A 15,329-nucleotide genomic window follows, 5' to 3' on the forward strand; every position below is an offset into this window, starting at 1 on the left:
TGAAGAACAACCTATGCCTCCAGGACTGTTTTATCATGAGACTTTTAAAAAATTAATTATTTTTTATGATTATTAACATCTAAAAGTTCCCCCAAAAAGCCTGTAATACCTGTTGACCTTTACAGAAACACACTCCTTTTCTCCCTAGTGGAGGTCTAGCTGTACCTGACCTTTCCAGCAGTTGTAACAAATTAGAAATCAGTAAAATGGAAGATCTGTCAATAAAAGAAATCTCCTTTCATTGTTGTTGTGTTGTGGCTTTTGTTTTGCCTTTTTTTTTCCCCTATGAGGAGCAAAAGACTCAATACAATTCCTGTGCTGTGTAGTAAGAATGCCATTTAAACTTGTTTCTTTGCTTTCTAGAACTGTGTAGACATTGTACCATTCATTCTATTAATCCTATAATCTACAACAGCAGTTTCTGTTTTGGAAGACATCTCCCCAGGGCAGTATGAAGGCTACAGAAGACTAACAGCTGTCTAATCTTTCAGGGAGATCCTCCAGCTCAAGCCTGAGAATAAGTGAATGCTGAACTTGTTCTGCTAACAAAAGACCTCAGTCTGACATGCTGTCTGCCTGGTACTTTCCACAAAACTTGGTAGGGCAGACTGAAATTCTGCTCTTGGTGTAAAACTGATCCTTAGCTAAAACTGTGACCAGAAAACAAAGATGCATTTGGAAGGGTTGTATAACACACAAGTGAATTAAATATTTACACAAAAGCAAATGCTTTTGGATAGAAGTCAAGTTAGGGAATGGAGTTCAAAGCATTTAATGATGACCTTCAGAAAGAAAAACAAAAACTTCAACTCATTAGTCAGGACTCTGCAACAAAATTCATTTAAGTTGCTCCAAATGTTGAGATAAAGTAACCTTTTATACTATCTGTTAGTCAGTTACTCAAGTAACATACAGGAGCAACATTTCAAGGGGGAGAAAGAATGTTAATTTAAGCTCTTCAGTAAAGAGAAACGTTTCGGACATGCTTATATTATCCCAGCAGGTTACTCTACCTGCAGCATCAGTGGGATCATAAAGCCTGAAGTATGTTGTTACTCTTGACCTATACTGGTACATCACAAACCCAAGGGTAGTCCAATCCAGCAAAATAAATAACAAGCCTTTTGGAATAAATTCAAATTACTAAAGAACAACACACTCCTCTAATCTATTAATCTTTTGGAAAGAACAAAGACTCAGTCTTGTGTAGATCAATATAGATGAAAAAAAAAAAAAAGTAGATCAGAAATGTATTAATATGAACATCTATGAAGTTTTTTGTTGTTGTTTTTGTTTTTAATTTGTTTTAATAAGACAGGCTTTTTGTACACAAGCAATTTATAAAACTGTCAGTTATTATAACCTTTACTATCAATCCCCATTCCCTCAGGGACAATTTTACTGAAAGAAACTGAAAGTATGGCAAGAAAAAAAAAAAAAAAAAGAAAAGAAAAAAAAAAAAAGAAAAAAAAAAGCCTCCTACAGAACTACCAGATTTATAGACTAGCCAGTGAATAAACAAGTATAATATGTATTTAAATATTAATGTAGATTCTGTGTTCCACCTCTTAACCATGCCCCCCCCCTCCCCAGTCCAAGCAAATATGAATTTTGTTTCATTCCCTATTCAATATTCATACATTTCTTTAACTATTCAGGGAACAAAAATTCTTTCATCAAACCTAAGAAAACATACTACTAGGGAAATACCTTGTAGAACATGACTTCACTAAAAATCTTAAGTTTACAAGAAACAACAAGTTATATAGAAGACCTCCAATCAAGTAATTTTAAAGGGGAAGAAAACAAACAAACAAACAAAACAGGCAACTCCACCTACTACCTAATAGCTTGCCTCAGTTCCCAGATATATGGCAGAGGCCCATCCGAAATAAGGTTAATAGTAAGCTGTTATCATAGAATGGCTTGGATTGAAAGGGACCTTAAAGATCATCTAGTTTCAACCTTGATACTGAGTGATCAGTGATAACTGCCTTAGAGCTTTTCCAGGACAAAGAGAAAAATAACATTTTGACTAGTTATAGTGATGTTGAAATGGAATATATTTTTGGAATATATATTCCAGCAATCGAAACAGCAAATTCAGAAGTCATTCTCGCCCACAAAATCCACTCTCTTTCAGTGGGGAGTAAGAGGAAAAAATACATAAAACCACAGAATGGCTTGGGTTGCAAAGGACCTTAAAGATCATCTGGATTCAACCACCCTGCTATGGGCAGGGTTGACAATCATTGCCCATATACAGCTTGGCCTTGAATGCCTCCAGGACAACCTGATCCAGTGTGTCACCACCTTCTGAGTCAAAAATTTCCTCCTAATGTCTAACCTAAATCTCCTCATCTTAAACAATTCCCCCTTGTTCTATCACTATCACGTGGTTTCATTTTTTGTTTATTAGTAAACTGTATGAAGCTACTGATGTTCTTACAGAAGCTAGTATAAGGGCAGGGTAATACATTAAAAACACTTCCACATTAAAATGAAATAAGTTTTACTTTATGACTCCCACCCCTAAGGAAAACCCTGCAACATTTCTACAAAGATATCAGTAAGTCAGAAAAATAAAATAAAATAAATAAGCTGCACTTAACAATAGGGAAAAACAAAAAACCAAAATCCACTTAGCTCTCAGCATGCAGGGTCACAAAAAGAAAGCAAAAAGGTCACTGCCATATTTACAAACCCTCTTTTCACACATGAATCAAAGTATTGCTGTGTTTTCCATCCTGGCTTTGAAAGCTATTAAGTGAAATTAAATATTTACACATTTTGTTCTTTTTCTTCAACATGAATGATGAATCTGATCTTGCTTCCTCAGCAAACTACAGAATGCAAAATTATCTCCCTTCAGAAGTACTTCAGAATACTAATTTCTGAATTCTAACCTCTTGTCATGAAAAACTAATGTTATTTCAAAAGGTTAATCTTTCAGCGAGCCTCCTACAGCTCAAAGCATTTTTCTAACATTAATTCAAAACATATTGGATTTGTGTACCTTGAAGTTTCTCCAAGATTTTAACTTTTAAAATCAAATATTTCATTCATCTAATTTTTAAAAAGGGATGTCATACTGCTTCAAAGATAACTGAACAGCAGCATGATAACAGAAAAAAAATCGGTATAGACTGCTTTTCATTTTTCAGCTCCCACTTGCTGGAAGGAAACAGGCAGTAAGGCCCAGTTGAAACTACAAGATTAACAAAAGTTTGAGTAGGGAGCGGGATCTATCTGCAGGAAGATGTTAAGCCACACCAAACTAAAAAGGGGGGGTGGAGAGGGGGAAGAAGGTGAACCTAACAATAAGGAAAACAGATTGCCAATGTCTGTAAAATCTGACAAGACATCTCTTCCCTGGGATAAGTAAAAATCACAACTGACCTGTAAATGTACTAGTTAGACTTCTGAGCCTTCCGGAGAAAGTTTATCCAGCCCACCCCACGAGAGCTGTCAAAGCTGCCTTTTGTACCGCTGGCACTGGTGGAAATGAGTCTCTCGCGGGCCGCCAGCCCGGCTCAGCACCCCACATACGAGCTGGCACCACACCAGCTCCGCCGCCGGCTCCAACGCGCCTGGAGGGGCTCCTGCCGGAGCTGTCCATAGCGCGGGTGCTGAACAGGCCGTGGGCTGCCCGAGGCTGGCTTCTGCGCGTGAGGGCTCTGCTGGGCTTTGGGGAGTAACCGAACACTGAACCAGTTTTCCTTGATCATCAATCTTCTGTTAAACCAGCTGCAAAGTGCACTTAGACAGGTACTACAACGATGACACGAAGAAATACATTAACACATGTCAAGCCAATCAGAATCAAGTCCTTTGAAAAGTTTGGAAGCAGATACAGCTGCTTTAAAACAGTTTAGGATCACCCACACAAGACAGAGATCACAGTCTCATAATAAACAAGGAAATGTTTATCCTTTTCTGTGGACCAAGGCATACCAAAGGAGGCAATCTCCAAGTAGAGACCTCTCCCTGGTCATGGCCAGCCCTTAAATGAGGTTTGGGAGGGGTGGAGACTGACTCCATCTCTACCTGTTGCACAGGTGTATTGCTTCCAGCTGTGCTCCCAGGGATGGCTGCACCCATTTACCAGGGTGGTTCAGGCCATGATTTAACTATTCCCATACAGCAGTCAACCCAAACAGTAATGCAACACAATTCTCTATAGCAAGTTAATTTTTAAAAATTTCTGTTATCAGTCAAACCTCCCGGATCTGGTTACACAGACAATCCCTGACAGAAACAGCAACTGAAGTGTTTTATGACAGGTTTTTGTTGTCAAATATTGTCTGTCTCATTACTACCCTGGTCCTTCTTTGTCTGGCGCCCAGCAAACTAGAGCTCTCTACAAGCTCAATGCAAAGTAGATACAAAAACTGAGATACTAAACTGTAACAGCAGAGTAAATGTCCTTTCAGTTACATTTTGAGACTACAACTGTTGCCAAAGTCAAACCTAATGGCTAGAAAGAATCAAGTGCAGCTACATACATTAGAAAAGCCCTTCATACTTGTAACAAACTATTCTAGTAAAAAAATTCACCAACTGCAACCTTGCATATTCAGAATTGGGAACCAGTTGTGAAACTAGGAGAAAGCTACTGGGGAAAGTTTTCCAATGGCAACATTAGTTGTCAAAATAAAATACCCAGGAAATGAGGTGGCTTTCCACTAAGAAATAAAGAGAGGGGGAGAAAAAAAAAGAGAGAGAGAGAGAGAGAGAGAGAGAGAGAGAGATTAACATTATCTGGTCAGAATGGACTAAATCTAGCCGAACCCACACTTCAGTGCTGAAAAGGAACCATTAACCTCAAGGTCTCTTCAAACACTATGATCATCAACAAAAAATACTTTTTGCTCACGCATGACCTTTCCTTAGATCTGTTTTTATAACCCTTTTGTGTAAACTTTTGAAAGAAAAGACATTGTCTGCCTATGAACCTAAATACAAACATGAAAATTCATTTACAGTGTTAGGAGCAAGGCCTATTGTTTTCCAGCACAGTGCAAACAAAGGAAGATGCAGTGTTGAAGTACTGTATATACACCAGGAACTGACTGAAGTTGGCAAAGTACCTTTCTTCTGTCCTTTTCCTCTATGGACTACTACCTGTGGAAACATTCCCGGAACATTTAAATGAGGCTTATTTTTCATACAGTTCACTGAATTTCAGGGTTAGGAAGCTACCAACAAAATTAGCTTACTATTAGTAAGAGTTTCAGGTCAGGAGGATAAAAAGCACACAAAAAAGGCTATAACTGTTCTATAAATCTCACTATACTATACCATACCATATTCTTCAAGGCAGATCTGTGAATATGCTGAAAGTTTTGCATGCGCAGTATTCATTGATTTAATTACAGGGGCCTCATATACAAGTAATTATTTTGGTAGGTTTAACTGCAGTGTTCTTTCCCCATAAAAACTGGGAGTAAAGAATTAAAAAAAGAATTAAATATAATTTCCAAAATTATGTCTTTGTGGGGAAAAAAAAACAAACCTGGAGATACTTCTCTTTTATGGTTTTGATTGTGTTTTTGTTTGTTTTTGAACATAGCTGGATATTTAAAATGCTCCTAAATTAGTATTTATGTAGATTTTTTTGTTGCCGTTTTGTTTCCAATAGTGCTTCAGTACTGGCATCGTAAGTTCAATATCTCATCCAAGCAGAAAGCTACACCAGGGCAGAGAAATGGAAATTAAAAAGGAGAGGCTCTCAAGAAGCAATACATACAACCCTAGTGTGTTAAGGATCACAGATTAACTGGATAACAACTATATTAACACACATCTGTGCATCCTGATTCCTTCTAGATAGGAGTAACATAGCCCACACCACTGTTCCATACATGGTTCTTCCTCCTCCTCTCTCTTGCTTACAAACAACAACATGCTACACTCTTACTTAATACCAAACCTACACTCATTAGCTACACCTGCCATTTTCATTCATTAACTAATAAACTACTGGCACAATTGGAGATATGGAAGAAAAAAAATGTGTGGATGGCAAAATGCAAGAACTTCCCCTCTAGTACATTTTCGGGATACTTCTGGCTCTACTGCTGAGTGCACATTTTGAACCAACAAAACACCAAGTTAAAATATAAAATCTGCACGCTAGCATTCTCATCAGTGTGATAAAAAAAATATCTAAAATGGTGGTAAAAATCAAATCATTAAAATACTAAAAAATCAAGCAACACTCATATATAAATAACGATTTTGAAGATAAAGGCTGCTATATCTGTTACAGTAAACATAAGGCAGGTGATACTTAGCATTGATGAAGGCTGTATGTTTTGAGAATAATTATTATTTTTCTTCAAAGTGTTGAAAAGAATCTGTAGGAAAGAATTCTCAGATTCATGACTTTCCTAGCCCTACTGAAAGCAGGATCTGCAGGAAATATTTGATTCTGTCACTTAATAGAAAAAAAAAGTACAAATATTCAATGAGCTTTAAAAACAATTACCCATTAATCACAATTACCATGACTACAACTTAAAGAGGCCAGACCCTAAAAGAAAATCAACACTTTACAGAATTTAAGAACCAGAATGCTTCTGAAAGACAACCACTCTGAGACCTTATGCTTCCTGACAGTTTTAACCTGCCTACCTGTGTGGACAGGATCAAGCAATCTCAACATCGCTGTCAGGCCAAGTGGTTTTCATAAAGCTTAGACCTCGTCCACTTTTCACAAATCAACAGTCTTCTCCAACGTACTACATTCTGTAGTGTCAAGAAATGACACAAGTCTGAAACTCTTTTGAACACTTTTCCTGGAAGTAAAATATTCGATCTTTAAGTACACTTAAAAGGTTGATCACTAGCATGACAGATATCTGTTGATAAAAGGTCATATATAACCACCAAAGACCACTAAAAAACTAAAGGAGAATAGCCATTATGCATGTTCAGGAGATGTGCCAGTACTGACATAGCTTGTAATCACCTAGCACTGATAACACCCTAGTCACTCAACTAACCTCTCATAACTAGAAATTTCACATTCAATTTTTAAAACAGTACTGAAATCACACTGTAAATCAATCTGACATAGAGACTAATTACTGCAGACCAACTAGAAAGTGTTTTGAAATACTGATATTTTCAAAAACCATTTACAATTAAAGTGCATCTAAATAATTGCTTTATATAAGTGACACCTGGTATGGAAAGCCAAACTAATTGTAACAGCTCATTTTTTTCTTGACAGCATTCTTAGATGAATTTATTATAAGTTACTAGAAGACACGTAAAGTGCATGCCAGATGAGAACGCTGTATTTATAGCGCACTAAGTCAGTCAGCAAACAGAATCTACTAAAAATATCCACAATGGCATGCAGCACACCCACTCTTTGGGGACTATTCACAGTCTGGGGTGGTCTGATTTTTAGACAGAGCAAACAAGCAGAAAATAAGCCAGGTAGATCAGTTCCAGGAGAAGTCTGCAAGTTACAGTAGAATCACACAAGTTCACATTGTATCTGGCAACCTGTCAAACACAGAATCATAGAATGGCCTGGGTTGGAAAGGACCCTTAAGATCATCTCACTCCAACCCCCCTGCTATAGGCAGGGACACCTCCCTCTAGACCAGGTTGCTCACAGCCCCATCCAGCCTGACCTTCAACGCCTCCAGGGTGGGAGCATCCACAACCTGTCTGGGTAATCCCAAACCCTGCAAGAATTTTCTGTGTGTTTCCTGATCTCCCCAGGTCAATACAGTTTAAACACAGAGAGCAGAAGCAGCACATGCTGCTGAGTGAAAGCAAGAACAATCCTCATTCCTACTACAGCTTACCCTCCCCGTTTCTGCAGGTGTCAGGAATTTGTAGCCTATCAAATAACAGACACCAGTGAGCTCTGGATACACACCAAGACATCGTTATGAAAGTCACAACAAAGGAAAGACAGCCTTGGGAACATAGGCATTTGTTTAGGAGATATCTAAGCAGAGAGCAGACAATAATTTCCTGTATGCATATGAAACGCTGTTTTGGTCTTACTCAGGTTTTTGTTTTATTTATTTATTATTATTATTATTAACAATAATCATTTTCTTCTGATTTATCAGGTACACATCAAAACAAAAAATCAGAGAAAATAAGGGTTTCTCACTCTTCCTTTTCAGAGGTTAAAAATATGCAAGAACAATGTGTTTCATTACCACAGTAAACAAACAGAATATGCAGAAACAAACATGAGCCTCTCCTGAAACTAATTAAAGCACTAATGAGCAGTAGACACATTTCAGAAGAATCTTGAAAATAATACAAGTTTGGTTCATGCATCTGCAAGTAGCACAGAAAACCTACCCCAAAAACCTTCATAACGTTATTCCTAAAAGTTTCATGCAAGGATCAGACAGCAAATCAAGAACATCTACGTGATGAACTTTTCCATGAACAGCTGCCAAGAACAGGAGAGAACTTACCCAAGCAGATGGGTAGGCAATGCGTTATAAAAATAGTTCTGAATTTTCAGCAGTGACAAAAGGCTTTTTTTACAAGACAAAGAAATGACATGGAAGGCTGTTGGAGTGTAGTCTGCAATTATGCGAGAACACACGGAAAGACACACTGTCAGGATACCAGAGTTGGATTAGGTAGTCGGAAGAAATTAAAGAGGAAGGCCCTGTTTGAACTGGCACTCTAAAGGCTGTCAGATGTTATCGCCACCCTGACAGCCAGAAAAAATATTTGTATACAGCATTATAATTAAGCTGTTTCCTCTTATTCAGACCATTAACTATTTAAGTTTTTCTTCTAAATGCAGTACAACCATTCTTACTATTCAGTTTCTTCTAACCTCTTTTGTTTACCAGGCTGGAAGAAGAAAAGCAGCCTTTCAAAGCTACTCAATCACTTGCCTCTGCCTTTAGTCCAGGCACCCCAATCCCATCATCACAGAGACCTGGCTGTATCCCCATCTGAAGGGAACTAAAACAACCCAGGAGATTCCCCAGCACTGCTTGACAGCAGTGCACCTTAGTTCTCTTAGCTCATTTGTCCAAACATGTAACATTTGAGGCTATAACCACTCTGAGCTAGGGCAGGTGGTGATAAAGGTGGACTTTTTGCTTCTTTCTCTTGTCCTCCAACTGTTCCTTAGGAGAGTTTATGTCTCTGCTGACTGCCGGGAGCTCTATGTTGCCCACTATATGTAGACACGAATAACAGAAGAGCCTCCTAAACACAGGACAGCATGACCTTGAAAAGCGATCAGATTCCTCAAACTCACCTGTCAGCAGAGTCCTTCAAGAGCTCCTTATCAACAGATTTATCCTTGAACTGTTTTCCTAGCACAATGGATTTTTTTTAACCTGCATTTTAGTTAATAGGATGCTAATAGATTTCCAGAACCTCCCATATCTTCAGCAACTGCTGAAGCAACTCCTCTCTTTCACTTTGAAGTGAATTCATATGTAAAACTGATGAAAAAATAAGGCACACATCCATCTCCTTCACAACCTATGTTTTTTGTAAAGGTATACATACATGTATAGATACGTTTGGACTTCTCTCAACTTGCAAAATGGTCTCCACTTCAGCCTTCCTCTACAAGAAGCACAATAAAGACAGCCTCTCATGACTATGACTCTCCTTTTCCCAAAGTGTAAAAACATGGTTATGATGGAGTCACCGCTGCAGCCAAGAGAACAGAAACTAATCAAATCACCAAAGCAAACACAGTCTATTGGTTTTCACAGTGCTGCATCTTGGAAGACCTTTGAACAGCAACAGTCAAACTATCTGAAAGTCCACGTGGGATTTTTATTTTTATTATGTTTACAAGAGCATATGGCTGTGTTACAGTATCCCTAAAGAAAAAAGTAGAGTCTATATGGAAAAGCAATATCTTTTATTAGACCACAACCTTACAACCTTTCCTCATTCTGAATGGCTGGGGGGCAATTTAGAGAAGTATATGTTGTACTGAAGATGAACTGGCCTTCCTCAAATGTTGGATAACAGGGTGAAACTGCAATAGTAAGTTTCGCTGTTCCTGACACAAATCACAGACACATAGAGGATATCCCAAAAGTCTCAGAGCAAAGCACACTTCCCAACACTCCTCCCACGTCAGGAGGCAAAGACCTCGAAGCTACAAACTTCACTGGCAAAACAGGAACTGCACTAAAATCTGAAGCGTTTAGGAGTTTCACACTCATGATTTCGCAAATCAACAGTACTTTTGAGATAGAAGGACAAGGAAGGGACCAGAAGATACTTTCCTCCTGAACAAAGGTATGAGAAAGATGAAGGGAACCTTTTTCCATAGCCTGGAGAATTCAGCCATCACCTCTACCAGCTACTATTGCAAACAAATGCTACTGCAAAACACGTGAAAGGTTCTACCCAGAAAGCATTACATACAGTCAGTGGCTGGCAGTAAATCCTGCACTGCAACGTATGCTTCATGAAAAAGCCTGATCATTATTTGGCTAAAGAAGAACACTACAAACTTCTTCCCCCTAATAACGTAAAGAAGCAACCTAATGTCAAATTAACACTCCAAAGCAGACGTGAAAGATGTCAACAGTTCTTCCCAATAACATTATGCATTTAACATCTTTCTTCCCATGCACCATATAAAAGTGAGACACAATCTGAGATTTCAAGTAATGCTTGTAAGTTTTCTTCACAATAAATATTAATGAAGAACTGATGTGGAAACTGGAAAAATAATAATTTTAAAAAGCATGCAAGATTTTTGCAATCTACAGTTGCATTTTTACATAGTTTTTCTTAAGACACTTCTAAACAAAGATGTATGTTTAAGTTTTTATTATAGTCTTATTGCAACATTCTCAAGAAGCAACTCAACTCTGTTCAATTCTGAGTGCTATGTGTATTTCTAACGTGTTTTCACCAACAATTCTCCCTGTTGTGACCACTTGGAAAAAGATCACAAAGAAAGAGGGATAATAAGGAGCTACCAACATTTCAAATGATGAAATCAACGCTTCAGCAGTTACCCAAATAAAAGAAAATTCTGAAAGAAGCTCCAGTTTGAGCTGATAGTGACAAGCATTACTGACAAAAGCAGGTTAGAGCTATAGCTGCAGCTGGCAGTCTGTGCAGAAACACTCACTGCATAAAAACAGTGGAAAAAATGAAATCACTTGTGGATGTCAAGACCAACTCTTTAGCATGCTGTTCTTAAGAAAAGGTAAGAATATTTACTTTGGGGCTGGAAGAAAGGGGAAGTCCCATTTGCTGAGGGACAAAACGGGAAACTACTGGTTTAAACTCCTGACAGCAGTGTTATCACCTTATAGGAAACTGGAACTTGGCATTGCGTTGCAAGAGAGTGCTTGAACATAATGCGTAGGTTTGTCCTCTACATCTGGGAGTGCCCTAAGATCTCATGGAATTTGGGTCTCATTCTGCTTAGCACTCTAAGACTACTCCATAAGTGCCCATAGCACAGACTTTAACATGGCTTGGGGTTCTTTTATTTTCTGAGAGCAGGGCCTCAGTTTGTCTGTGCACGTTAATCTGAGCTAAGACACAAGGGTGCATAGCAGTGTTTACTCCATTACCTTCTCGCTGTGAGGTACACAAGCCTGAGGTCAGACAGGACCACTAGATCCTCAGAGGTAGACAAGGCTGCTGTTACTGCAAATCTAGTCAAAGGAACAGAGCAACTAAATCATCATATTCTCCAATATGATAACATATGAAAATACAATGCTTTCTATATTCTAGTATAGTAATAAGCATAGTATGGATTTAAATGTTACATTAGAGAATTAATATGTATGTATTCCTCTTCTGTATATAAAGCTGCTCACTAAAAATGACAGTACAGTGTAATTCGCTAATGGTAAATTAATTACAGTAATCAAACAAATGCAACACCCACCCACACATCACTGATTGATGAAGCCAAGCAGTATCCCTAAAACTATAAACAGGCAAAAATTTAGTTCAACTTATTATTCTTATTCTTCTTTTTTTTTTTAAATTTGAATAGAATCATTGTGCTAATTCTACAAATTAATTTTGGTGTTTTCAAGACAAAAAGAAACAATTCTGTTTGCAAGTTACAAAACAAGGGAGGGTACTTTCAGCATGCATTTAATACACAAGTTAAATGCCAGATACCACACCTAAACAAGCTTGAGCTAGTTACCGTCAGGTCAAAAACACTCCTTCAAGTTATTTTTCACCATGCTGAGGATACCAAGTTATGATCTTCAGTGAGGATACACATTCCAAGCACCTAATTGGTATGAGAAATAGAGAAAACACACAGCCTGCAACTAAACTGGGGTGTCTCCAGTCAGCGTCATCTGGTTGTGTCACTGATATCACAAAATATTTAAGTTGTAAAAAAGGAGTATACCAAATGAGGTCTTTTTCACAAGCACTGCAGTATCCCAGTTAAACAGTTACTCATTCTGATAAGAAATACTAAGATTTTTCGAACAGAAAAAGCAAAATGATTTACGATCATCTCATGACCACCTATGGAGAGTCTATTTTAACGCTGGCTACTAAAATCCCAACATATGGCATTCCTTGTTCTTTCATGAGGAGTTGAAGAGAATGCACCTCTGCTGGTGCTTCTTCTGCACCAGCAGAAGCAATAAGCTCTGCTTCATCTCAACCTACATCCCCTTTAGTAGCCCAGTTTCAGAGATTTGTAGAAGATAAGACAAGCTGTTGTAAAGTAATTAATGCATTATGACATGCCATAAAAAAAGCATAATCAAGTTCAGAGTTGTTTTGAAGAGACCTTCTTGCATGTGACCAGTTTGCTAGGTAGATCATTGCTCCTCATTACAGCACTTACATTTAATTCAGAGCTTCCTTGAAGCAAGGCAGGCTGTCAGATAATATTCAGGCAAGGAGAAAAAAAGAAGTTTTTCTTCTGAACAACGTTAAAGCTATACGCTTTAATTCCCTTGTGCTTAGCATGAACCTCACAACACTCATAGAAGGGCATCTTTTCCTCACTAAAAGAAACATATGCACCTACCTCCAGCAAGCTATCCTGACACTATAGCGAGTACCCCTGCAACAAAGTACTGTTATTCAGCAGCTCAGTGCTATGACAGCAGTAGTTTTCTTCAGGGCAAATAGACCTTTAACATGACAGGGCTTGGCAGCTCCCTGTTGCATCCCAGCGCTGCACAGGGAGGAGATGGCTTTGGCTGCAGGCAGTGACAGCTCTGGTGCCCCCAGGTCAGTACAGCGGTGGGCACGTGACAGAGCTCTGAGCACCCCACCAGGCTTCAGTTGCCAACAGGTCGCACCACAGGAGGGAAGGGAACCCAGTCTGCTGCAAACACCAGGCACGAGTCCATTAATTGCAATACAGAAACGTGGTAATTTGATGTTAGTCCTGCCCTACTCAGAATAAAGCTGTTGGGGAAGCCTGTCGGTATTCAGACTGCCTGTAAGACATGTATTCCATGATAAATATTGGCTTTATCAAAAGAATGAATCCACTGGAAAATGTCACCTTGCACCTGAATGCGTGACCAGTACAAACAGCGACCTTTAGAATGAGTAGTGCTGCAAGCAGTTGGCAGTTTCCGTGCAGGCTCTTAACTATAAAGGAGAGAATCCAGGCAGTAAAACGCAAACCCTCTACTAGCTAAACAAATAAAACTAGAAAGACACAAAAGCTGCACCCACTCGCTCCAAGTCTAATGCACTTCTCAAAGGGCCTCTGCTCCACGGCGAGCCCGGGCTGCTGGTTCGCCTCCTGCTCCTCTGCTGCCCAACGCACGTGGCCGTCCCCGGGACCGCCTGCGTAGGGAAACGCAGACAGCTGCCCTCCGCGCCCCTCTCTTAGGGGAAATAACAACTTTCTTTCGCTTCTCTTTTTCTCAACTCGCAAAACTGAGAACACGAGAGCTTCGAAGGCACGAGCGTCGGCCAAGTTGCGATCAGCATCTAAAGAGGGGTTTGGCCCGATTTTAGAATAAACGGCCGAGACACATGATCCAATTAAATTCTAATTATGTAAGTAGTAGGCAGGAGTATTTACACGGGCACTGATTACAGCTATTAAAGTCTAAAGTCGGCGGCCGGGAGGCTCCGTTTCCTCCTAACCGTGCTGGCCGCGCCGCCCCGGGTTCGCTTCCAGTTTTCAGCCCCCACTTCCCAAAAACTCTTTACAAACACCGGGAAACGGCGGCTCCCCAGCGAACCGGGCGGGCTCCAGCCTCGACGGGCACGGAGAGGCCGCCCTCCCGCCCCCCCCCCAACCCCTTTTCCCCGCGCCTCCCGCCCGCCGGGCCGCCCTTACCTCCGAACAGGTGCGGCGAGAGGTGCGCGGGTAGCGAGCCGATCACCAGCCGGGGCCCGCCGGCCGATCCGCCGCCGCCCCCCGCGGGCCGGTCCCGGCCGCCCTCCTCCGGGGTGCTGCTCACCGAGTCCTGCGAGCCGTAGGGGCCGCTGCTGTGGGGGATGTTGAAGGCGGACTGCGCGGCGCGGGCCGCCGCGGCGCCGGCACCTCCCAGGGACCTGCTGCGGGGCGCCGAGCCCGCCGCGCCCCCCGTCGCCGCCGCCGCCGCCGATCCGCCGGGAGCGCCGTGGGGCGCCGCCGCCAGGTGCGGGTAGCGCCCGCTCGCCGCCCGCCCGCCGGTCCCGTTAGCGCCGCCGCCGCCGCTGGAGGAAGGTAAATCCCCGCCCGAGTACGCCCGGGTGCGGCCGTTGGCGGCGGTGGGGCTGCTCTGCTTCGCGCCCATGGTCCCCCGCTGCCCTTCTGAGAGGAAGGCGCCGGGCGCGGGAACGCGTCGCTCGGTGCGTCGGTGCCGTGAGTGGAGAGCCGCCCGCCGCGATCCGGCTCAGCTGGCGGTCCCGGCGCGGCCGCTGCCGGCGGGTGCGGGGCGCCGCCGTGAGCTGCTCGGCACGCTGCCGCCTGCCGCCGCGCCGCCGTTCGGCCCCGCCGCCGCCATCCCGCCGCGCGCTCTGGGGGGCACCGGCGGCAGCCGCCCCGCCGAAGCCGCTCGCTCGCCCGCGGCGCGCCGCGCTGTGCCGAGGGAGGCGGGAAGGGGCGGGCACCGCGGCACGGCCGCTCCTCTACGCTGTCGCCATACTGGGGGCGGCCCCGCGCGGGGAGCGGGCTGCGGGTGGCTCGCCGCGCCTTCCTTCCCTCTGCGCGGCGGGGTGTCGGTCCCCGGAGCGGAGCCGCCCGCCCCCCTCCTCACGCAAGGTGCGGGGCGGCGCTGAGGGCGAGGCCGGCGGCGGAGCTCGTCTCCGCAGTCGCCTCACGGGGCTGAGGCGATACCCCGCTCGGACCGGAGGGCGCGACCGGGGAGGGGAAGGGGTTAAAGCCTCAACCG

At 42.3% G+C, this 15,329-nt stretch overlaps 1 protein-coding gene across 1 annotated transcript in view; it reads right to left on the reverse strand.

Moving 5' to 3' along the window:
- ZNRF2 (zinc and ring finger 2) overlaps positions 1-14,928 on the reverse strand; it is a 54,742-nt gene extending 39,814 nt beyond the window's left edge. Inside the window, exon 1 of the mRNA XM_072329844.1 lies at positions 14,291-14,928. Within this exon, the coding sequence (XP_072185945.1) occupies positions 14,291-14,732 (442 nt within the window). The 5' untranslated portion in view covers positions 14,733-14,928. The remainder of the gene's footprint in view (positions 1-14,290) is intronic.
- Between the last annotated feature and the right edge of the window lie 401 nt (positions 14,929-15,329).

Source organism: Excalfactoria chinensis, chromosome 2 (genome assembly GCF_039878825.1).
Source record: "Excalfactoria chinensis isolate bCotChi1 chromosome 2, bCotChi1.hap2, whole genome shotgun sequence".
Classification (NCBI taxonomy): Eukaryota; Metazoa; Chordata; class Aves; order Galliformes; family Phasianidae; genus Excalfactoria; species Excalfactoria chinensis.